This window comes from Gobius niger (genome assembly GCF_951799975.1).
Source record: "Gobius niger genome assembly, contig: SCAFFOLD_135, whole genome shotgun sequence".
NCBI classification, from domain to species: Eukaryota; Metazoa; Chordata; class Actinopteri; order Gobiiformes; family Gobiidae; genus Gobius; species Gobius niger.
In genome coordinates this window covers 6,708-32,968 of record NW_027639210.1, presented here as the reverse complement: position 1 = coordinate 32,968, position 26,261 = coordinate 6,708, and the positions used below count along the sequence as shown (strand labels likewise).

General features: G+C 43.1%; 1 protein-coding gene and 1 long non-coding RNA gene across 2 annotated transcripts; one reads left to right on the top strand and one right to left on the bottom strand.

The window, feature by feature from the left end:
• Positions 1-938: 938 nt before the first annotated feature.
• Positions 939-26,072, bottom strand: mat2b (methionine adenosyltransferase 2 non-catalytic beta subunit methionine; the record flags this gene model as incomplete). Its single annotated transcript, XM_079583213.1, has 7 exons — positions 25,992-26,072; positions 7,775-7,981; positions 7,006-7,120; positions 6,355-6,507; positions 5,875-6,068; positions 1,192-1,305; positions 939-1,112 (listed from the first exon to the last, which is right to left on the bottom strand). Exons 1-7 carry the CDS (start codon positions 26,016-26,018, stop codon positions 939-941), a joined length of 984 nt encoding a protein of 327 aa, XP_079439339.1. The 5' UTR covers positions 26,019-26,072.
• On the top strand, positions 20,412-21,737 carry LOC306982754. The gene is made up of 3 exons (XR_013794227.1): positions 20,412-20,457; positions 20,542-20,625; positions 21,591-21,737. It is a non-coding gene; the product is annotated as an uncharacterized lncRNA (long non-coding RNA).
• Positions 26,073-26,261: the final 189 nt, after the last annotated feature.

The following is a 26,261-nucleotide window of genomic DNA, read 5'->3' as shown; positions in this document are numbered from 1 at the left end:
TATTGAATGAAAATAAAATAAATAAATAAATGGCATCAGCACAATTCTAATATAACTGCTCTTAAATGTGTCGCCGACTTTACTTAAGGAAATGTACATGAGTAAATTTACTAATTACAAACCAATCTGCTGTGAAAAAAGTAAGAATGTTGAAGAAAATGCCTTGTACTCGTATCAGTATTCGGTATCGGCGAGTACTTAAATCCAAGTACTCGTATCGGTTTTAGAGAAAGTGGTATCGGTGCCTCCCTCGGTTTCACTCACAGATGAAGTTAATCCTGGACGACGCCGTTAAATCTGTTTCTTCTTCTACGGCGTCAGCGCCTCGACCTGAATCGCGGGAGTATTCGCAGTAATCGAAGTAGTATTCGCAGTATTCGTAGTAACCGTTACATTGCTTGTTACCAGTTCTTTAAAGGGACTAGATGTAAGTTGGTCATGTTATATACTCACTACTGCCCCCTCAGGTCATGTTATACTCACTACTGCCCCCTCAGGTCATGTTATACTCACTACTGCCCCCTCAGGTCATGTTATATACTCACTACTGCCCCCTCAGGTCATGTTATACTCACTACTGCCCCCTCAGGTCATGCGTGTAACTGCAGGATTGTACAGGCAGTTGTGGTGAACAGGTCTGACATTAAAGTCGAGGAGGAAAATACTTGTTAAACATTTTTAAATTTCGAATCGTCCCTTTAACGATACTCGGTGTTTTCCTGACTCTGTAACAGTATTTGAATATATTTGTATTTGATATATTTTACAGTGTTGTTGTATTTGTGTCATTGTGTGTCTTGTGTTGTTGTTGTGTTTGTTGTATTTGTGTCGTAGTAGTTGTATTTGCAGTATTCGTAGTAATATTCGTAGTAGTATTCGTAGTAATATTCGTAGTAATATTCGTAGTAGTATTCGTAGTATAGCAGTATTGCAGTATCTCAGTGAAACACCGTCTGCCTCCAGCGCCTGTCCGGGGTGAAAGGCCACAGACAATCCAAGATGGCGGCTCTGAAGGGGCGGGGCTCCACGGAGAGTCCGAGCAGCTCGAGGCGGGAGCAGGCGAGGCGCGCGTTCTGAGGCCGCGACGCGCCTCCAGGGGGCGCCTCCGTCAGCTGCAGGACAGGGACACACGCGTGAGAGGGGGCGGGGCCACAGAGGGAGGGGGCGGGCTCACGGGAGGGCGGGGCTTACCGGGACGACGTGGTCGGACGGCAGCTCGAAGGCGTCGGCGATGGATTTGGCCATTTCGTACTTGGTCATCTGCTCCTTCCCCGAGAAGTGGAAAACCCCGCGGATGGACGGGTCCTGGACGAGCGAGAGCAGACGTTAAAGACTGAACTATCATAGCCACTTTAGCATAGGGACCTCTGATGCTAACTATCATAGCCACTTTAGCATAGGGACTTCTGATGCTAACTATCATAGCCACTTTAGCATAGGGACCTCTGATGCTAACCATCATAGCCACTTTAGCATAGGGACCTCTGGTGCTAACTATCATAGCCACTTTAGCATAGGGACTTCTGATGCTAACTATCATAGCCACTTTAGCATAGGCACCTCTGGTGCTAACTATCATAGCCACTTTGGCATAGGGACTTCTGATGCTAACTATCATAGCCACTTTAGCATAGGGACCTCTGATGCTAACCATCATAGCCACTTTAGCATAGGGACCTCTGGTGCTAACTATCATAGCCACTTTAGCATAGGGACCTCTGATGCTAACCATCATAGCCACTTTAGCATAGGGACCTCTGGTGCTAACTATCATAGCCACTTTAGCATAGGGACCTCTGGTGCTAACTATCATAGCCACTTTAGCATAGGGACCTCTGATGCTAACTATCATAGCCACTTTAGCATAGGGACTTCTGATGCTAACTATCATAGCCACTTTAGCATAGGGACCTCTGATGCTAACCATCATAGCCACTTTAGCATAGGGACCTCTGGTGCTAACTATCATAGCCACTTTAGCATAGGGACTTCTGATGCTAACTATCATAGCCACTTTAGCATAGGCACCTCTGGTGCTAACTATCATAGCCACTTTAGCATAGGGACCTCTGATGCTAACCATCATAGCCACTTTAGCATAGGGACCTCTGGTGCTAACTATCATAGCCACTTTAGCATAGGGACCTCTGGTGCTAACTATCATAGCCACTTTAGCATAGGGACTTCTGATGCTAACTATCATAGCCACTTTAGCATAGGCACCTCTGGTGCTAACTATCATAGCCACTTTAGCATAGGGACCTCTGGTGCTAACTATCATAGCCACTTTAGCATAGGGACCTCTGATGCTAACTATCATAGCCACTTTAGCATAGGGACCTCTGGTGCTAACTATCATAGCCACTTTAGCATAGGGACCTCTGGTGCTAACTATCATAGCCACTTTAGCATAGGGACCTCTGATGCTAACTATCATAGCCACTTTAGCATAGGGACCTCTGGTGCTAACTATCATAGCCACTTTAGCATAGGGACCTCTGGTGCTAACTATCATAGCCACTTTAGCATAGGGACCTCTGATGCTAACTATCATAGCCACTTTAGCATAGGGACCTCTGGTGCTAACTATCATAGCCACTTTAGCATAGGGACCTCTGATGCTAACTATCATAGCCACTTTAGCATAGGGACCTCTGATGCTAACTATCATAGCCACTTTAGCATAGGGACCTCTGATGCTAACTATCATAGCCACTTTAGCATAGGGACCTCTGATGCTAACTATCATAGCCACTTTAGCATAGGGACCTCTGGTGCTAACTATCATAGCCACTTTAGCATAGTGACCTCTGATGCTAACTATCATAGCCACTTTAGCATAGGGACCTCTGATGCTAACTATCATAGCCACTTTAGCATAGGGACCTCTGGTGCTAACTATCATAGCCACTTTAGCATAGGGACCTCTGGTGCTAACTATCATAGCCACTTTAGCATAGGGACCTCTGGTGCTAACTATCATAGCCACTTTAGCATAGGGACCTCTGATGCTAACCATCATAGCCACTTTAGCATAGGGACCTCTGGTGCTAACTATCATAGCCACTTTAGCATAGGGACTTCTGATGCTAACTATCATAGCCACTTTAGCATAGGGACCTCTGATGCTAACCATCATAGCCACTTTAGCATAGGGACCTCTGGTGCTAACTATCATAGCCACTTTAGCATAGGGACTTCTGATGCTAACTATCATAGCCACTTTAGCATAGGCACCTCTGGCGCTAACTATCATAGCCACTTTAGCATAGGGACCTCTGATGCTAACCATCATAGCCACTTTAGCATAGGGACCTCTGGTGCTAACTATCATAGCCACTTTAGCATAGGGACTTCTGATGCTAACTATCATAGCCACTTTAGCATAGGCACCTCTGGTGCTAACTATCATAGCCACTTTAGCATAGGGACTTCTGATGCTAACTATCATAGCCACTTTAGCATAGGGACCTCTGGTGCTAACTGTCATAGCCACTTTAGCATAGGGACCTCTGATGCTAACTATCATAGCCACTTTAGCATAGGGACCTCTGATGCTAACCATCATAGCCACTTTAGCATAGGGACCTCTGGTGCTAACTATCATAGCCACTTTAGCATAGGGACCTCTGATGCTAACCATCATAGCCACTTTAGCATAGGGACCTCTGGTGCTAACTATCATAGCCACTTTAGCATAGGGACCTCTGGTGCTAACTATCATAGCCACTTTAGCATAGGGACCTCTGATGCTAACTATCATAGCCACTTTAGCATAGGGACTTCTGATGCTAACTATCATAGCCACTTTAGCATAGGGACCTCTGATGCTAACCATCATAGCCACTTTAGCATAGGGACCTCTGGTGCTAACTATCATAGCCACTTTAGCATAGGGACTTCTGATGCTAACTATCATAGCCACTTTAGCATAGGCACCTCTGGTGCTAACTATCATAGCCACTTTAGCATAGGGACCTCTGATGCTAACCATCATAGCCACTTTAGCATAGGGACCTCTGGTGCTAACTATCATAGCCACTTTAGCATAGGGACCTCTGGTGCTAACTATCATAGCCACTTTAGCATAGGGACTTCTGATGCTAACTATCATAGCCACTTTAGCATAGGCACCTCTGGTGCTAACTATCATAGCCACTTTAGCATAGGGACCTCTGGTGCTAACTATCATAGCCACTTTAGCATAGGGACCTCTGATGCTAACTATCATAGCCACTTTAGCATAGGGACCTCTGGTGCTAACTATCATAGCCACTTTAGCATAGGGACCTCTGGTGCTAACTATCATAGCCACTTTAGCATAGGGACCTCTGATGCTAACTATCATAGCCACTTTAGCATAGGGACCTCTGGTGCTAACTATCATAGCCACTTTAGCATAGGGACCTCTGGTGCTAACTATCATAGCCACTTTAGCATAGGGACCTCTGATGCTAACTATCATAGCCACTTTAGCATAGGGACCTCTGGTGCTAACTATCATAGCCACTTTAGCATAGGGACCTCTGATGCTAACTATCATAGCCACTTTAGCATAGGGACCTCTGATGCTAACTATCATAGCCACTTTAGCATAGGGACCTCTGATGCTAACTATCATAGCCACTTTAGCATAGGGACCTCTGATGCTAACTATCATAGCCACTTTAGCATAGGGACCTCTGGTGCTAACTATCATAGCCACTTTAGCATAGTGACCTCTGATGCTAACTATCATAGCCACTTTAGCATAGGGACCTCTGATGCTAACTATCATAGCCACTTTAGCATAGGGACCTCTGGTGCTAACTATCATAGCCACTTTAGCATAGGGACCTCTGGTGCTAACTATCATAGCCACTTTAGCATAGGGACCTCTGGTGCTAACTATCATAGCCACTTTAGCATAGGGACCTCTGGTGCTAACTATCATAGCCACTTTAGCATAGGGACCTCTGATGCTAACCATCATAGCCACTTTAGCATAGGGACCTCTGGTGCTAACTATCATAGCCACTTTAGCATAGGGACTTCTGATGCTAACTATCATAGCCACTTTAGCATAGGGACCTCTGATGCTAACCATCATAGCCACTTTAGCATAGGGACCTCTGGTGCTAACTATCATAGCCACTTTAGCATAGGGACTTCTGATGCTAACTATCATAGCCACTTTAGCATAGGCACCTCTGGCGCTAACTATCATAGCCACTTTAGCATAGGGACCTCTGATGCTAACCATCATAGCCACTTTAGCATAGGGACCTCTGGTGCTAACTATCATAGCCACTTTAGCATAGGGACCTCTGATGCTAACTATCATGGCCACTTTAGCATAGGGACCTCTGATGCTAACTATCATAGCCACTTTAGCATAGGGACCTCTGGTGCTAACTATCATAGCCACTTTAGCATAGGGACCTCTGGTGCTAACTATCATAGCCACTTTAGCATAGGGACCTCTGATGCTAACTATCATAGCCACTTTAGCATAGGGACCTCTGATGCTAACTATCATAGCCACTTTAGCATAGGGACCTCTGGTGCTAACTATCATAGCCACTTTAGCATAGGGACCTCTGGTGCTAACTATCATAGCCACTTTAGCATAGTGACCTCTGGTGCTAACTATCATAGCCACTTTAGCATAGGGACCTCTGATGCTAACTATCATAGCCACTTTAGCATAGGGACCTCTGATGCTAACCATCATAGCCACTTTAGCATAGGGACCTCTGATGCTAACTATCATAGCCACTTTAGCATAGGGACCTCTGATGCTAACTATCATAGCCACTTTAGCATAGGGGCCTGTTCCTTCAAAGCTCCTGGATCTTCTGCACCTTCTGCAGATTGAAAGTGACTCGTTCTGACCTGTCGGCGTCTGGAGCAGATGTTGCTGCAGACTTTGGCCACGTCCTTCACGTTGGTGGGGAAGCGCTGCTGGGTGTGGTCCAGGGAGCAGGTCTCACCGGCGTCTAAGATGGAGGTCCAGAGGACGGTGACGGCGCTCTCGGAAACACGCTCCACCTCCCCGAACAGGATGGGCACCCGCAGGATCACCGAGTCTGAGGAGAGAGGAGGATCACTGAGTCTGAGGAGAGAGGAGGATCACTGAGTCTGAGGAGAGAGGAGGATCACCGAGTCTGAGGAGAGAGGAGGATCACTGAGTCTGAGGAGGAAACGGATCCGAGGAGGAAATTTATGGTTTCAGACCTGGGCAGTGGGTTGGGGTTAGGGGTTAAAGGTCAGGGGTTGAGGTTTTAAGGGTAGGGTATGGTTAGGGTAGCTTCAGACCTGGGCAGTGGGTTGGGGTCGGGGTCAGGGGTCAGGGGTTGAGGGTAAGCTTCAGACCTGGGCAGTGGCGGCTGGTCTCGCGCTCGCCCTCCATCTTGCTGCGCCCGTACAGGTTGAGGGGGTTCGGAGAGTCGTCTTCTCCGTACGGGGGGTTCCTCCCGTCAAACACGTAATCGGTGCTGATGTAGAGGAAGAACGCTCCACAGGAGGCTGAGAGAGAGGTCAGAGGTCAGAGGTCAGAGAGAGGTCAGAGAGAGGTCAGAGAGAGGTCAGAGGTCAGAGAGAGGTCAGAGAGAGAGGTCAGAGAGGGTCAGTCCCGGGTCTTCAGGGGTCAGCGTTGGGTCAGTCTTGGGTCTTCAGGGGTCAGCGTTGGGTCAGTCTTGGGTCTTCAGGGGTCAGCGTTGGGTCAGTCCCGGGTCTTTAGGGGGTCAGTGTTGGGTCAGTCTTGGGTCTTCAGGGGGTCAGCGTTGGGTCAGTCTTGGGTCTTCAGGGGGTCAGCGTTGGGTCAGTCCCGGGTCTTTAGGGGGTCAGTGTTGGGTCAGCGTTGGGTCAGTCCCGGGTCTTTAGGGGTCAGCGTTGGGCCAGTCTTAGGTCAGCGTTGGGTCAGTGTTGGGTCTTTAGGGGGTCAGCGTTGGGTCAGTCCCGGGTCTTTAGGGGGTCAGCGTTGGGTCAGTCCCGGGTCTTTAGGGGTCAGCGTTGGGTCAGTACCTGCCTCCTTGGCCAGCGTGGCGGTGCTGTGGACGTTGAGATTCAGCGCAGCTTCAGACGAATGTTCCACGACGTCTGGACGGCGCTCGGCGGCGCAGTGGACGATCACGTCAGGCTGAAGGACACGAATGGATGGTAGCATTAGCAATAGCATTAGCAGTAGCATTAGCAGTAGCATTAGTATTAGCAGTAGCATTAGCAGTAGCAGTAGCATTAGCATTAGCAGTAGCATTAGCATTAGCAGTAGCATTAGCAGTAGCATTAGCAGTAGCATTAGCAGTAGCATTAGCAGTAGTGTTAGCAGTATCATTAGCAGTAGCATTAGCATTAGCAGTAGCATTAGCATTAGCATTAGCAGTAGCATTAGCATTAGCAGTAGCATTAGCATTAGCAGTAGCAGTAGCATTAGCAGTAGCAGTAGCATTAGCAGTAGCATTAGCATTAGCAGTAGCATTAGCAGTAGCATTAGCATTAGCAGTAGCATTAGCAGTAGCAGTAGCATTAGCAGTAGCATTAGCATTAGCAGTAGCATTAGCAGTAGTATTAGCAGTAGTATTAGCAGTAGCATTAGCAGTAGCATTAGCAGTAGCATTAGCAGTAGCATTAGCAGTAGTATTAGCAGTAGCATTAGCATTAGCAGTAGCAGTAGCATTAGCAGTAGCATTAGCAGTAGCATTAGCAGTAGTATTAGCAGTAGCATTAGCAGTAGTATTAGCAGTAGCATTAGCATTAGCAGTAGCATTAGCAGTAGCATTAGCAGTATTTGTACCTTGTTCTTTGTGACGACCTCATGGACCGCCTCCTCGCTCGTGAGGTCACACCGCAGCATTAGGGGCGGGGCTCGTCTGAAGCCCGTTGCCGTGACGTTCCAGCCGTCGTCACGGAGCTGTCGACACAGGCTCCGCCCCAGCAGACCCGTCGCCCCGGTGACCAGGACACGCCCCCCAGCACCAGGCCCCGCCCCCTCGGGCTCCTCCTGAAACAAAAAGGGGTTTTGTTTAATAGTCATATAAGTGAGGATTAAACACCTCAGAGCCGCGTTAGCCGGTTCTAACGCCCGACACAGTGTTGTTCCTCCTGCTCATCTGTTTATGGAAACAGCTGCGGTGGAGTCGCTCACACCTGGGCCCCCCCAACTCAAACTTTTATGTTTGACTTTACTAATCCAGACAAAGATGCTTCAATGCAGGATCATTTTATGTACGTCTGAAAATGATGAATAGCCTTAACCGTTTCCAATAGAAATGTAAAGCTCATATGTTATTAACAGTAGCTAACCTAGCTGCTCACTCTCCTCTACAAACATTTAGCAAACACTAAATCCATCTCAAGGTGGTATTCAATTCTTACTGACCTGTGACTTCAATATAAAAAAACTGCCCATTCACCTCTCCTCTTTCCATCAACAAGCTCTACTTTACTGGAGATTAATTTACAAGCACAATTATAGCCCACACAATACACCCTTATGGAACTGCCAGTTCATAACTGTTAAAAACAAGTCCTTATTCCAACTGAAATGGTTTGAAAAAGGTATTTGGTCCCTTATGCACTTATTAAATGACTGTGGCAATCTTTTGTCCTTTGAAGAGTTTTCTATGAAATATGGTTTGCAAACAGTAAAGAAAGATTACCAAAAAATCACTCAGGCCATCCCCCAAAATATTTTGTCTACAGTTTCTTTCTTGTTTACTAATCCTAGCTGTAAATCCCCGTGTCTTCCTAAACTTTTGGTAAATGGAATTAACATTACTTCTCCAAATCTTACAAACTGTAAAATTCGAAACCTCTTCACTAAGATCCTTTTCCCCTTTATCTCAAACCCAAATTCAATTTCGATAATGTTCTCACACAATGAGAAGCGGAAAATCAGAACAAACTATTTAAAATTTCCCATTCCTCCAAAGGCCAAGGAAGTTCACTTTAAAGTAATTTCGGGCATTTCCCCGTCCAAAGATCTTCTTCGACATCGTTTTGGGTGGGAAGATAACTGTTGTACTTTTTGTGTTGTTAATATTGAATCTACAGAACACTTGTTTTATGACTGTATGTTCTCCAAAGTACTGTGGGATGACATTCATTATTGGCTTTTCCCGAAGATTCCCAATTTACAGGACTTTTCAAGCAAGGACATTATTTTTGGCATTTTAAAAAAGGACAGCAATATAGAACTTATTTTAAATGTTATCATTATATTGGGTAAATTCTTCATCCACAAATGTCGATTCTTAAAAACAAAACCATCATTTGTCACTTTTCACAAAGAACTGTCTCTATTTTTCTCCTCTGTTTCCTTCATGGAAAAAAACACTGGTGTGAACCTTAAAAACATCATTGATGATCTGGACTTAATAAGCATCCTCTAGTACTGCATTTCACTTTTATTTTATCTTATTTTATTGTTTAATTTTTGTGTGTGTTTATGTCCTGCTCTGACTTAACAATTTGTAATACGGAACATTCCTGCCATATTAGTTGTATCGCACATGTAATAAAAAAAAAAAAAAAAAAAAAAAAAAATCCATCTCATACGTTCCTGTCAGTCACTGATTACGTGTTTATCTGATTCAGCTGTGTCATGCGTTGCTACGGCGACGCCACAGCGGAGTGACATCCCAGTGATTTAACTACCGGACTACGTGTGCGGTTATACCAAAATAATGCACCAGCCAATCAGAATCCAGTATTCACCCAGACCATGGTGTCATAAATAATAATATATACATGGACAAAGTATATAAAGGTAGAAAGCAGGGTCATGTGACCAATGCTGTTTATATATCTATATCTATATCTATATCTATATTTATATATATATATATATATGCTTATAGCGGTACAGAGGCAGCATCTCCAGCTCGCCCTGAGGAACACCTGGATCTCATCTTCTTTACTTTAGGACTTTCTCTAAAAGCGTTTATCGACTTTGACCGAGCGTCGAACCAGCACGAACACAAACACTGCCCAGTGAGGAAACATCTGAGGCTCAGATAAAAGAACAGAGAGTTTCAGCACAAAAACCAGCTCAGACTCAGACACAGAGACTCCAGAGCCTGAAGTACTTACAGAGCCTGAAGTACTTACAGAGCCTGAAGTACTTACAGAGCCTGAAGTACTTACAGACCCTGAAGTACTTACAGAGCCTGAAGTACTTACAGAGCCTGAAGTACTTACAGAGCCTGAAGTACTTACAGACCCTGAAGTACTTACAGAGCCTGAAGTACTTACAGAGCCTGAAGTACTTACAGACCCTGAAGTACTTACAGAGCCTGAAGTACTTACAGACTCTAAAGTACTTACAGACTCTAAAGTACTTACAGACTCTAAAGTACTTACAGACTCTAAAGTACTTACAGACTCTAAAGTACTTACAGACTCTAAAGTACTTACAGACTCTAAAGTACTTACAGAGCCTAAAGTACTTACAGACTCTAAAGTACTTACAGACTCTAAAGTACTTACAGACTCTAAAGTACTTACAGAGCCTGAAGTACTTACAGACTCTAAAGTACTTACAGACTCTAAAGTACTTACAGAGCCTGAAGTACTTACAGACCCTGAAGTACTTACAGAGCCTAAAGTACTTACAGACCCTGAAGTACTTACAGAGCCTAAAGTACTTACAGACTCTAAAGTACTTACAGAGCCTAAAGTACTTACAGACCCTGAAGTACTTACAGAGCCTAAAGTACTTACAGACCCTGAAGTACTTACAGAGCCTAAAGTACTTACAGACTCTAAAGTACTTACAGAGCCTAAAGTACTTACAGACTCTAAAGTACTTACAGAGCCTGAAGTACTTACAGAGCCTAAAGTACTTACAGACCCTGAAGTACTTACAGAGCCTAAAGTACTTACAGACTCTAAAGTACTTACAGACCCTAAAGTACTTACAGAGCCTAAAGTACTTACAGACTCTAAAGTACTTACAGACTCTAAAGTACTTACAGACCCTAAAGTACTTACAGACCCTGAAGTACTTACAGACTCTAAAGTACTTACAGAGCCTGAAGTACTTACAGAGCCTGAAGTACTTACAGACTCTAAAGTACTTACAGACTCTAAAGTACTTACAGACTCTAAAGTACTTACAGACCCTGAAGTACTTACAGACCCTAAAGTACTTACAGAGCCTGAAGTACTTACAGACTCTAAAGTACTTACAGACCCTAAAGTACTTACAGACTCTAAAGTACTTACAGACTCTAAAGTACTTACAGACTCTAAAGTACTTACAGACCCTGAAGTACTTACAGACTCTAAAGTACTTACAGACTCTAAAGTACTTACAGAGCCTGAGGTACTTACAGACCCTAAAGTACTTACAGACCCTGAAGTACTTACAGACCCTAAAGTACTTACAGAGCCTGAAGTACTTACAGACTCTAAAGTACTTACAGACCCTAAAGTACTTACAGACTCTAAAGTACTTACAGACTCTAAAGTACTTACAGACTCTAAAGTACTTACAGACCCTGAAGTACTTACAGACTCTAAAGTACTTACAGACTCTAAAGTACTTACAGACTCTAAAGTACTTCCTGACTCTAAAGTACTTACAGACTCTAAAGTACTTACAGACTCTAAAGTACTTACAGACCCTGAAGTACTTACAGACCCTAAAGTACTTACAGACTCTAAAGTACTTACAGACTCTAAAGTACTTACAGACTCTAAAGTACTTCCTGACTCTAAAGTACTTACAGACCCTGAAGTACTTACAGACTCTAAAGTACTTACAGACCCTAAAGTACTTACAGACTCTAAAGTACTTACAGACTCTAAAGTACTTACAGACCCTAAAGTACTTACAGACTCTAAAGTACTTACAGACACTAAAGTACTTACAGACCCTGAAGTACTTACAGACTCTGAAGTACTTACAGACTCTAAAGTACTTACAGACTCTAAAGTACTTACAGACTCTAAAGTACTTACAGACTCTAAAGTACTTACGGACTCTAAAGTACTTACAGACTCTAAAGTACTTCCAGACTCTAAAGTACTTACAGACTCTAAAGTACTTCCTGACTCTAAAGTACTTCCAGACCCTGAAGTACTTACAGACTCTAAAGTACTTACAGACACTAAAGTACTTACAGACTCTAAAGTACTTACAGACTCTAAAGTACTTCCAGACTCTAAAGTACTTACAGACTCTAAAGTACTTCCTGACTCTAAAGTACTTACAGACTCTAAAGTACTTACAGACTCTAAAGTACTTACAGACTCTAAAGTACTTACAGACTCTAAAGTACTTACAGACTCTAAAGTACTTACAGACTCTAAAGTACTTACAGACCCTAAAGTACTTACAGACTCTAAAGTACTTACAGACCCTAAAGTACTTACAGACTCTAAAGTACTTACAGACTCTAAAGTACTTCCTGACTCTAAAGTACTTACAGACTCTAAAGTACTTACAGACTCTAAAGTACTTACAGACTCTAAAGTACTTCCTGACTCTAAAGTACTTACAGACTCTAAAGTACTTACAGACTCTAAAGTACTTCCTGACTCTAAAGTACTTACAGACTCTAAAGTACTTACAGACTCTAAAGTACTTACAGACTCTAAAGTACTTACAGACCCTAAAGTACTTACAGACTCTAAAGTACTTCCTGACTCTAAAGTACTTACAGACTCTAAAGTACTTACAGACTCTAAAGTACTTACAGACTCTAAAGTACTTACAGACTCTAAAGTACTTACAGACTCTAAAGTACTTCCTGACTCTAAAGTACTTACAGACTCTAAAGTACTTACAGACTCTAAAGTACTTACAGACTCTAAAGTACTTACAGACTCTAAAGTACTTACAGACCGTAAAGTACTTACAGACTCTAAAGTACTTACAGACCCTAAAGTACTTACAGACCCTAAAGTACTTAGACTCTAAAGTACTTACAGACCCTAAAGTACTTACAGACCCTAAAGTACTTACAGACTCTAAAGTACTTACAGACCCTAAAGTACTTAGACTCTAAAGTACTTACAGACCCTAAAGTACTTACAGACCCTAAAGTACTTACAGACCCTAAAGTACTTACAGACTCTAAAGTACTTACAGACCCTAAAGTACTTACAGACTCTAAAGTACTTACAGACCCTAAAGTACTTACAGACTCTAAAGTACTTACAGACCCTGAAGTACTTACAGACTCTAAAGTACTTACAGACTCTAAAGTACTTACAGACTCTAAAGTACTTACAGACCCTAAAGTACTTACAGACTCTAAAGTACTTACAGACTCTAAAGTACTTACAGACTCTAAAGTACTTACAGACTCTAAAGTACTTACAGACCCTAAAGTACTTACAGACCCTGAAGTACTTACAGACCCTGAAGTACTTACAGACCCTAAAGTACTTACAGACCCTAAAGTACTTACAGACCCTAAAGTACTTACAGACCCTGAAGTACTTACAGACCCTGAAGTACTTACAGACCCTAAAGTACTTACAGACTCTAAAGTACTTACAGACTCTAAAGTACTTACAGACTCTAAAGTACTTACAGACTCTAAAGTACTTACAGACTCTAAAGTACTTACAGACTCTAAAGTACTTACAGACTCTAAAGTACTTACAGACTCTAAAGTACTTACAGACTCTAAAGTACTTACAGACTCTAAAGTACTTACAGACTCTAAAGTACTTACAGACTCTAAAGTACTTACAGACTCTAAAGTACTTACAGACTCTAAAGTACTTACAGACTCTAAAGTACTTACAGACTCTAAAGTACTAACAGACTCTAAAGTACTTACAGACTCTAAAGTACTTACAGACTCTAAAGTACTTACAGACTCTAAAGTACTTACAGACTCTAAAGTACTTACAGAGCCTGAAGTACTTACAGACTCTAAAGTACTTACAGACCCTAAAGTACTTACAGACTCTAAAGTAAAATAAACTAATATTTCTTGGCTTCAAACCCTGGTGGAAACAAAGTCCGTGTTTGTGAATGAATGAGCGTGGGAACCAGGGGGCGGCGGCCATGCTGGAGCGGCGGCCATGTTGGAGCGGCGGCCATGTTGGAGCGGCGGCCATGTTGGAGCGGCGGCCATGTTTCTATTTATTTATTTATAAGTTTATTTGAATAGGGACAAGTATGTCACATAAACTCATGTTACTACAACATTTTAGCCAAAAGCTAATTGTCAATGTCCGTCCCCAGTTGGGCCTTTACAAAAAAATTAAACAATACAAAGTTAAAACACATATAATAATACAGCACAACACTATATATCGGAGTCACTTCCTGGATAAACCTCAGAGAATAAACGCAGTAAAGAGAGTTCAGAGATAAAGTGTTTTCTTTAAACAGACAGACCAGCAGTGTGTGTGTGTGTGTGTGTGTGTGTGTGTGTGTGTGTGTGTGTGTGTGTGTGTGTGTGTGTGTGTGTGTGTGTGTGTGTTCTTGTAAAGCATCACATGTGGGGACGTCCACCTGTATACACACCAGCCATGTGGGGACCTAAAACCTTATGAGGACCTCATTCGAGGTCCCCAGAGGCACAATGCTTTTAAACGGCTAGAAATGGCCTCAAGATGGGCCCCATGTACTTTTCCTGAGAAGTCCCCAGAATGTCCAAAACCTGAATTAGTGTGAGTGTATGCGACCCTAGTGGACACACTGAGGTACTGCAGTCCCCATATGACACCATGTTCTGGTTCTGTGTATCACAGGTCCCCACAAAACAGCGCCCCCACAAGGTGGCTGTTGGTACTGCATCAGTCCTCATATGACACCATGTTCTGGTAGTGTGTATCATCAAGTCCCCACAAAACAACACCACCATGTGTTTGCTGTTGCACTGCACTTATTACAACTTCAACCTTTGTAAACTTTTACATTATAAATACATGAAAATATTAGTTGTTCTTAATGTAACATGCAATTAAAAAAAAAGCAAATAAGCAGGATATGAGAAATATTTAGGGCTTGACGGTAACTGGTTTTCTTAAGTTACTAGCTACCATTGCTAAAACTAAAATGGATATATTTTATTGGTAAATGGTCTCAACTTATATTGCGCTTTTCCACCTACATACTGTAGGCACACAGCAAGGAACCATTCACTCTCTCATTCATACAACAGTGTACGCAGACACTTGAGGCATGGAGGGTGAAGTGTCTGGCCCAAGGACACAAGGTCAGTACGCAAATTTGAACCCCCGACCTTCTGATCATGAGACGACCCGCTCCACCAACTGTGCCACAGTCACCACCATTATCGTTTAATGATTATTATTTCAACTTAATTCAATATAAGCGTAATGTTAACATGATTTGTTAACACAGACAACCCAAAAGAAAATCATAAAATCTAAAATAAATGTTCTCTTCAGCCTTCAGCCCTATCTGCAGAGGGACTTTTATCTGCCCTGAGTCTATCTATAGCCTGTCCTAGGAGCGATCACTGTTATTGTTTGCCTCCACGATTTTTACCAGATGAAGGTAGAAAAGTGCCAGAAATGTGATTTTATGTAGGCTTCACATGAACAGGATTTCACCAGTCTAGAGCTGTGGGCTGTGTGGAACATGCTGTAGGTGTCTCCAGAGCAGTAGCCTACCAAAGTGTTGGAAGTGAATATCCAACATCCAACGTGAAACCATCTTGAATGTGCACCACATCATTTGCCTCCCATGAACTTTCATAGCGGCCTCTATCTTTTTATCTTCACTACAAGGGCGTTTATTAACAGCGCTGGCTGCTTTGAATCAAGTCTAAATCAGTCATTAAATCTATGTCATTAACCATTGAGTGAATATTTGTAAAGCACTTTGAGTTATTTTGTATGAATGGTTCTCTTCAAATACAGTTGATGGACTGACAAATAGAATTATAAATTGGCTTGTCTGAGTGTTGGGGAGGGACTTGTGTCCTGCTTCTGCTCCTCCCTCTCACCTCTTTGTATGCAGGTGCTCCACCCTCCCCCATGGCTACTGGGTGTGGCTTCTCAGCTGTCCCCTAAGATTGGCTGCATCTGGCCTGGTGGCTCAGCTCAGTCCCAGCCACCTTTGCCATTTTTGGAGTTAAACTTTGTAATAAAATTGGTATTTAACCGCCCTTCTGGTTGCTTTCCTCATTGAGCCGGTCGGGACAATTTGTGAAAAAGGAGCTATATTAAAGCTGTTAATATTGCTGTTTTGTTTACAATAGTGACGTTTAAAGAACAATTAAGACTGAGAGGTCCATTAAAACGAACTAGAAAACAAACATTTAGGGATGCACCGATAGTATCAGGTATCCAGGACCCAGGAAACAAATGACAAATTAAGCCTTGGAAAAAATGATTAATAATAATGAAAATTATATTCAATAAAAAAAAAAGAATAAAATAGCATATGTAAGATTCTCATATAACTAAATCTACGTTTCTCAGGTAAATGGGTAACTACTAACTAGTCTGCTATGATATAGTCTATAAACCATCTACAAGAATGTTTGAGAAAAATGCATGGTACTCGTTTTGGTATTCGGTGTTGGCAAGTAGGCTACTCAAGTCAAAGTACTCATAACAGTTTTAGAAAAAAGTAGTATCGGTGCATCCCTATCAACAATAACAACAGACTGGTGGTGATGCTCCATCATGACACAAACTGGGATTAACAGGTCCTCATAATGTTCATCTCTAAACTGTCTCATTATACAAAATGGTGGCTTGACTACATCGTGATACACAAACCAGGATTACCAGGTCCTCATAATGTTCATCTCTAAACTGTCTCATTATACAAAATGGTGGCTTGACTACATCGTGATACACAAACCAGGATTACCAGGTCCTCATAATGTCCATCTCTAAACTGTCTCATTATACAAAATGGTGGCTTGACTACATCGTGATACACAAACCAGGATAAACAGGTACTCATAATGTTCATCTCTAAACTGTCTCATTATACAAGATGGTGGCTTGACTACATCGTGATACACAAACCAGGATAAACAGTTACTCATAATGTTCATCTCTAAACTGTCTCATTATACAAAATGGTGGCTTGACTACATCGTGATACACAAACCAGGATTACCAGGTCCTCATAATGCCCATCTCTAAACTGTCTCATTATACAAAATGGTGGCTTGACTACATCGTGATACACAAACCAGGATTAACGGGTCCTCATAATGTTCATCTCTAAACTGTCTCATTATACAAAATGGTGGCTTGACTACATCGTGATACACAAACCAGGATTACCAGGTCCTCATAATGTTCATCTCTAAACTGTCTCATTATACAAAATGGTGGCTTGACTACATCGTGATACACAAACCAGGATTACCAGGTCCTCATAATGTCCATCTCTAAACTGTCTCATTATACAAAATGGTGGCTTGACTACATCGTGATACACAAACCAGGATTAACGGGTCCTCATAATGTTCATCTCTAAACTGTCTCATTATACAAAATGGTGGCTTGACTACATCGTGACACACAGGTATCAGCTATGTGCTAACTACCGACCATTGCACAATATTTTACAAGAAAGAAAACATTCAATACTACATTGAAAAACTTTTCAGTTTATAAAGTTTTAGACAAATCTTCAATTTAAATTTTTTTATTCTGTGTCCAAAAGTTGGAGCATAGCTGATTAGCAGACATCATGCTTTAAAACTCTTAATATTGAATTCTTCTTTTGAAATCAATGCTAAAAATAAATTGGATATTAAGGCTTTAAGTAGCCTGTGGACACAGGCACAATTTTCACTGTAGGCATATGTGAAAATGCCATTCCTCCTTCGCCTAATTTATTTAACCCTTTGTCTTTTGATATTCTTTAAAAAATTAGCATTGGTTTGTTTTGGTTTGCAAAATCCCTGGCCGCCATTTTGCATTGCGGGGGAGGAGCTAGTGGTGCCACTACCCGTGCTCTGCATCTCTCTGCATCTGCGTCCACGACAGATGTCACGTAGCCTACAGTCAACAAACTGGTAAGTCTTTTTTTGAGAGTTAACTAAGTTAGAGATGACAAATTAGTTTGCAATGTTCATGTTCTAAGATATGTGCTCAAAAACGTTTCAAAAACAGTGCTAAGTACTGTGGCAATGTGCTAGCTTTTCTGTTCATTTCTACCACAATACATAAAGAGACAGACTTATTTTTTGCTCAACTGTCTACTTGAAGGAAGGTATATGAGGCTCTTTTTTTTTTTTTAGATTAGATTGTTGAAAAGTTTAGTGGATATTAGCTTGATTAGCTAGCTGCATGGTGGTTAGCTATCATGCTAGTTGTACATTAGCAAAACCAGACTCACGTGGCCTCACTTTTCTTTAACAAGGAATACATTATACAGTTAAAACGTTGGTGTAAAGTAATTAGACATTTATTTTGAGCTCCACAATACTGGTGGGCATTTTTTTGCATTGGGTCGTCCATAACTTTTCTGTCTGACCCAGTCTTAGCTTTGAGAATAACCATAACATTGAACATGTTTAGCATCGTGGTAAGAAGCTGCTGTAGCACCATGTGCTGTGGGAAGTGGAGCTGAGACTGCCACAGAGGCATTAAACATAAATAACTCATCTAACAATGGGACAATAGACTATGTTTGAGATCTCAGGACGTTAAGCAAAGATTGTTCACAGCTACCATAGTTAACTCAACTTTATTTTTTCAGCAACAATGAATGAGTCGAAGGATAAAGAGGGACATGGGAAATCTGAGGTGAGATGTTTTTTCTTCTTCTTGTGAACCACTGTACTGTATAGAAAAGGCTTTATTTATTCATTCATTTTTTAATACATGTATAAAAGGAATACCACTACATGGCCATAATGTTTTATCCAACGTTTTAACCTTAAGTCTCATGCTGTTTATAGGGCAGATACATGTAAACACAGCGAGTGATTTTTTTGTTTTGTTTTGTAGTCACAAGTAAGATATTTTCGTTGGCTGCAGACATTGAGAAATCACCACGATGCCTGTGTGACCCGACAAGAAGAGTGGCTCACAAAGGAAACACACAAAAACTTTGAAATTACATCACTACCTCAAATTGTAAGTCTGTGCATACAATATTGTTTAAGGCAAGACACTGCAGGGTAATGGGCTATATGCACAGTGACCCCACGTGATTTCCGCCTGGACAGTCAGCCAGACGCTGTCCTTCCTGTCCGAATTAGCAGGTCCCACAGAAATGAAGCAATAGCTTAAGATTTGGTAAAGGACAGCGAGTAAAAGTTCAGATGTGACTGGAGCAGGTTAGAAAATATTACATGAGACGTAACGACTTCACAGGAGGAAACTCCGTGTTCATAACGTGGATGTTTTTGTCTTGAGGCCAACGCGGCTAACGCGGCTAACGAGGCTAACACAAAATAAAAAATAAAACTAGCGAGGCGTTTGGAACGAGCCTGCGCAAAAAAGAATCGTCCTGTTAGTTTAAATTATATTGACTTGTTTACATGTTATATTATCATTTTTCAACACTAGCCTTTAGCTCTAAGATGAAAGCTCCGCCCCTTACGACAGCTGGCGTTTCCTTTGGGGCAGATTCACAGCGAACATGATGTTTGTAATACGTTGCTGTGACTCCATCAGTAACTCGTTGTCCTTAACCAGATCCTGAGCTTCTCTACATTTGTGTGGGAACCTGCTAATTGTGAACATAAACGACCAGCGACAGGAAGTCCAGCGTCTGGCTGACTGTCCAGGAAGACGTCACGTGGGGAAACTGTGCATAAGCCTATAAGGAAAAAAATAACGCCCCATAGTTAACCGGATATTTTAACAAAGAGTTTTCTACAGCAATATAAACAAATATCTCTGTCCACATGACAGATTATGCGCAAAACAGATTACTCTATCCCACGAAAGTTATATATTTTCCCAACACTTTTTTTTATATAGCAAATAAGTTTGACTTTGCATTTTTTTTTATTTTGCTGAGGTTTAGCTCAGCCACTCAACTCATGGAGAAACTTTAGCAAGGTCAACCCGTCAAAAAAAGGTCTCTCTGTATAATGAATAAGTTCTGAGAAAAAAGAAATAAAGAAATCTGCAGCCGCAGTGCATGTGACGTCGCGCAGCTCGGAGAAAGTAGTGGCTTCTGTCCAAATCGCCAACAGAATGAGTGGACTATACACTACTATATAATGCAGGCCTATATAGTGAATGAGGGGTTAGGGACTAGGGTGGACATTCGGACACAAGCCAGGTCTGGTCTCCTGTCCAGACCTGTTCACGTCCAGGTCTAGTTGCGTCCAGGTTGTGTCCTGTTAAATGACTGCATGCCCAAATCCATAATTGAGTCTTGTCTTTTTCAGTCAAACCCCAGAAAGGATGACATGTCCACATCTGAAGGCAGCCAAGATGAGTATGTCCCAGATCACACAAAGAGCAGCACAGACAGTGAAGACGACGATTCATCTGCCCACCAGAAGCAACCACATAGAAAGAATCTGGATCAAATAAATATAGATCCACAAGGTAAGATAAGTTTCACAATGCCATGTACTGTTACTTCCTGTTATCTATTAAGTGTCCTGGTAACCATTTCATTTTTGTTTTTAGAGGGGGTCATGGAAGACACAGAGGCATCAGATGATGAAACTGATCCAATCTCAGCCCCAGATTCGTCATCTTCAAAATCTCCAGGTATTTGAACAAGTAACACTTGACACATGTGGGGGAGAGGGAGAGGAGGCGAAGGACACAAAGGGAGGAGACCAAGGACAAGAAAACAAGACAATTATTTCCTGTATTTTGCTTAGATTAATCTCATTATGTCCACAGGAACCAGGAAGAGGAGAGAGCCTGCACTCCAAAACTTTCAACCAGGAAGTGAAGATCATATCCCTGGGTTTTCTTCGAAGTCTCCAGGTATTTTAAACAATCAATGAAGGAGAGAGTTTGGCTGTTTGATTCGGGAAGAAGAGATTCAGGAAAGAAGAGAGAGTGTGACCGGGGAGAGGAGACGGGTGAGAGAGATACAGGACAGACATAGGGGAGAGAGGAGGAGACTGATGAGAGAAATACAGGACAGACGGTGGGGAGAGAGGAGGAGACTAAGGAGAGAGATGCAGGACAGACGGAGGGGAGAGAGGCAAACGGATGAGAGGGAGGAGGGGAGTGAGAGGAGTAGAAATGGGAGAGGAAGGGGGAGAGAAGACGAAGGAGAAACGGATGCAAACAGGGATGGAGGAGTAAAGAGAGGGAGACTGGAGCGAGCAACACAAGAGCAACAGAAGTGGAAGGATTGGTACTGGTCAGAAATGTCTGATAGTGTTGCAGAATGAAGTGATGATACATTTTATGGGAGAAACATCCAGGAACTTGTGCTAAGTCCCCGGCCCCTCTATTATTCTGTGGGTCTTCAAACACGTGTTGACGTTGGCATTAGTTACTGTGTGAACCATGTATGTATTGCTCTCACAATTCATACATTTAATATAAAAGGGACAGAAATAAAGCTGAAGCTGTAATTACAAAAAAATAATAATAATAACATAAAAAAAAAACAATTTCATGTTGGTGAGTGAAATCAATGATTTCTTTATGCCCATAGAACCAAGGAAAAGAGAATTTTTAGCTATATACTATAACTTGTCTTGAACACTCAGGACAGACGGGAGGAAAGGGACTGCAGACACGGACGCCAACAGAAGAAATGTCTACTTCCACTGGTAAAGCTCATTCCAACTACTTGCAATACAATTGGTTATTGTCTGTAAAGTCATAGTAAGTCATGTCTATGTCTTTGTTGTCGTCTTGTTATATTTTACTTTTTTTTTTTTCTTCATGCCCTTTTGGCCTTGTAGATTTAAAGTTTGTATAGCTTATTTTTACCTGAATTCTATGTTTGTTGCACGATTGTACTGAGAAACATTGCTAGTTTGTGAACCTGTTCTCAAACAATGGCAATAAAAAGTGTTCTGATTCTAGTTTTTGCATATCTTCCAGGATCTAAAGGAAAAAAGAGACCGTGGACAGTGCAGGAAGTGAATGCAGTAGAGGAAACCCTCATGGACAACATTCAGTCTGGAAAGGTCCCTGGTAAGGCGCAGTGCATCCAATGTATTGAAGAGTCTGCTGGGGCACTTCAAACAAGGACATGGGAGGGTGTCAAATTTTACGTCAAAAACCGGATTGAGGCTGGGAGACGACAAAGTTGTAAAAGAAAGTAATAAGTAAGTAAGTAAGTGCTTATGACACATTAGGTACGATGACAGAAACCGTTTTTGTAAGAGTTGGCTAAAGAAAACGTTGTTCTGTTGTATATATATTTTTTGGCTTTTATTGATCCTTAAAGGAACAGGCCACTGTGTTTCCATACTGAGATATGTTCTTATCTTAGCTTTGACGAGTTCTTTAGGACCTGTCTGATCTTCCCCCGTGGCTTCAGTCACGTAAACACAGCACAGACGGCGTTAGCATTTAGCCTCTCCCTCTCTCCTCTATAGCTCCAAAACAGGTCAAGATAGAAGCTACCAAGCTCTTCCACGTTTTCCCTATTTAAATATGGTTACGTGAAGTGTTCCACTACAAAGTATAATTACACACAATTAAACAATGTGGATTTTCTAAGCGGATAAAAGGGGGGACTATATTGTAAGGCGTAATAATACCAGGAGTAATTTGGCATCCGCACAGTGAAGTGAAGATTACTGCGCATTAAAGTGAAGATATTACTGCGCGGATTTCGAACTACTCCTGGTATTATTACGCCTTACAATATAGTTCCCCTTTTTATCCGCTTAGAAAATCCACATTGTTTAATTTTGTGTAATTATACTTTGTAGTGGAACACTTCACGTAACCATATTTAAATAGGGAAAACGTGGAAGAGCTTGGTAGCTTCTATCTTGACCTGTTTTGGAGCTATAGAGGAGAGAGGGAGAGGCTAAATGCTAACGCCGTCTGCGCTGTGTTTTTTCGTGACTGAAGATCAGACAGGTCCTAAAGAACTCGTCACAGCTCAGGTAAGAAACATATCTCAGTATGTACAAACAGTTGCCTATTCCTTTAAAGGAACAGGCAACTGTTTTTTCAGTCTGAGATATGTTCTTGCCTGAGCCTGATTGTGATTTGATGTGTGAAACCATAGACATTAGCATTTAGCCTCTCCTCCTCTCCTCTATGTGGCCAAATGGGGGTGAAGTTAGAAGCGACCAAGCTCCTCCACGTTCCCCCTATATGGTTATGTGAGATCCAAGTATAGTTACACAAAATTAAACATGTCAATTTTCTAAGTGGATGAAAAGGGGAACTATATTGTAAGGCGTAATAACACTTAAGAAGCACTTTGGCGTCTTACTGCGCAGATGTCGAGGTGCAACTACTCATGTAACTGTATTTAAACATGGGAAACGTGGAAGAGCTTGGTGGCTTCTAACTTAACCCCATTTAGCCCCATAGAGGAGTGGAGATGAGGCTAATTGCTAACAACATCTTTGGTCTTTTTGACTGAGTGCACGCACAAAGACCAGACAGGTGCACATTAACTCGTCTAAGCTCAGGTAAGAACATATGTCAGTATGGAAAACCGGTGGCCTGTTCCTTTAAATACAGGAAGTAACAGCTAGAGGTAGAGTTTTCATACTGTTGTGCAATCGTAAAGTTATGCAAGAGTCTAAAGTAGAGACCTGTACAGGAATGGATTTTGTGGATTATGTTTTGGTCTGACCGCCCGTTCCCGCCTAAGGCTTTATGAATCCTGACCGATCCTACAAAATTAGTGTCGAGTCCTGCAAGTCTTGTGAGAATTCCCGCCCGTTGCAGGTCTCTAGTCAAGAGTTCTATTAAACTTTCCCTCCAACTTACTCGTGTTGAAGAACATGATAACTGGCAAACCGTTGGGCGACAGACCCATGTTCAGTTTTTTGTAAATAAATATTTCATTGTTAATGAACATTTGTTGGGCATTGATTTTTTTGTTTTAAACCTCCTCCTTTTTCCTGTTAACCTATCTACCAACATTCAAAAATAACAAAAAATACAAGAAATACCATTTTCCCCACTATTGCCATCTGGTGGTTGTTTCAGGTACTACATAATAGACAGGTCCCCAAAAGTCACCAATTACCGGACAAAAAATTAAAAAGAAAACTTAGGAGATTTTGGTTCAAAATTTGCATCTGGAGCCCAAGGCTCAAGAAAAAATTTTGAGAGTGGTTTTGGTGGCTCTATTCCCTTAAAAAAAATGGGGTCCCCATATGGAGCAGTTTGCCTTGAGGTCCCCATTTGTACTGATTTACAAGTATGTGTGTGTGTGTGTGTGTGTGTGTGTGTGCGTGTGCGTGTGCGTGTGCGTGTGCGTGTGCGTGTGCGTGTGCGTGTGCGTGTGTGTGTGCGTGTGCGTGTGCGTGTGCGTGTGCGTGTGCGTGTGCGTGTGCGTGTGCGTGTGTGTGTGCGTGTGCGTGTGCGTGTGTGTGCGTGTTTTGGGGATGACGTGTGTGTTTGTGTTTCTGGCGTGGGGGCTGAACCGGTCCGACCCGCGTTCCTCCGTCTCACTGTCATTATTTGCATTTTTAAATATGATGCCGTTGCCGCGGGAACTGTGAAAACGATCCGGAACATTTCTGTGAGACTCTGTCAGAGGAACGTGTCTGAACGTGAGACACAAAGAGCCGCTGTTTGAGACGCCGCTTACCCATAATCACAGGGCGCTCAGCACCTTTGAACATCTGAGGTCACCTGTGTGAAGAACCTTCAGGGCCCCCAGAGCCTCCAGAGTCTCCAGAGCCTCCAGAGCCTCCAGAGCCTCCAGAGCCTCCAGAGCCTCCAGAGCCTCCAGAGCCTCCAGAGCCTCCAGAGCCTCCAGGGTCTCCAGAGCCTCCAGAGCCTCCAGGGTCTCCAGAGCCTCCAGAGCCTCCAGAGCCTCCAGAGCCTCCAGGGTCTCCAGAGCCTCCAGAGCCTCCAGGGTCTCCAGAGTCTCCAGAGCCTCCAGAGCCTCCAGAGCCTCCAGAGCCTCCAGAGTCTCCAGAGCCTCCAGAACCTCCAGAACCTCCAGAGCCTCCGGAGCCTCCAGAGCCTCCCAGTCTCTTCAGTGGTGGCATCAGAGCAGGTTATGAGGACAGTGAATGGTTGAAGCTGAGCTTCTCCATCGGTCAGAGGGAAATGGTCACAATAATAAACTGCCCTTCTCCCCCTTTAGGCCCAAAGCGCGTTACAGCCAGGTCCCCCCTCAGTGTGTCTGACCCAGAGCGAGCCCCGGGAGAGTGGTGGTTCATGATCCCGAGCGTGGCCTCCTGCACTTCCTGTCCGCCGCGTGTGGAACGCTCTGGAACGCTCTGGAACGCTCTGGAACGCTCTGGAACGCTCTGGAACGCTCTGGAACGCTCTGGAGCTGCGCTGAGGCTGCGCTGACCGGACTCAGTGTTTTGCCCAAAGACACGACGACAGTGGCACCTGCGGGATTCGAACTGTCGACCCTCTGGTCACATGACCCCGCTCTACGCCCTGAGCCAACACCAAATAACACAGACTGCAGCCTCGCCTCCGTCAGTCTGCCCCAGGGCAGCTGTGGCTACACCATCACTGAGTCTGGAGTGGCTGAATAATGAGACAGTGCGGCTCTGAGAGGCTCGGCAACACAGGCTTGTAAAGCGCCAGTGTAAGACATTATTATGATTATTATTAATATTATTATTATGATTGTATAAAGCAGTGTCTGATTAAGAATCCTGCGCTTGTTACAAACTTATTTAGCTTTAATGAGGAACCAGACGGAGCTCCAGCTGGAGCTCAGGTTTAGATCTTTTCTTCTAAAGACTCTGACCTGAGTCTGTGACGCTAAAGGAACAAACTGTGTCTAAAACCTGGAGGACCGAGAGCCTGCAGAGCTGATGCAGCCGCGCACTAACATCATCATCATAGGAGTTTGTTTCCTTTAGTCCGGACCCAGACCCAGTCCAGACCCAGACCGGACCCAGACCCAGTCTGACCAGCGCGGCTTGTTTTCATAAAGTAAACTGTTTTTATTCCGCAAACGTGAAACAAACAAACCGCCCCGAGACACTGACCTGCGGATCACTGTGGAACACGGGCATCTCTGACCAACACGGACCAGGACCGGGACCAGGACCGAGACCAGGACCGGGACCAGAACCAGGAGCAGGACCGGGACAAGCGCAGGTGCTGGAGCTGCAGGAGCAGGATTACACAGAGGACGCGAATGAATTCAATGGAAACAGTTTTTCTTCCTCCTCTAATCATTTCCGGCAGGCTGCGCACTGCGGAAGCGCAATGCTGCCCCCTGCTGTTCAGTGAAGAGCAGGAAGGGACCGTCTCCT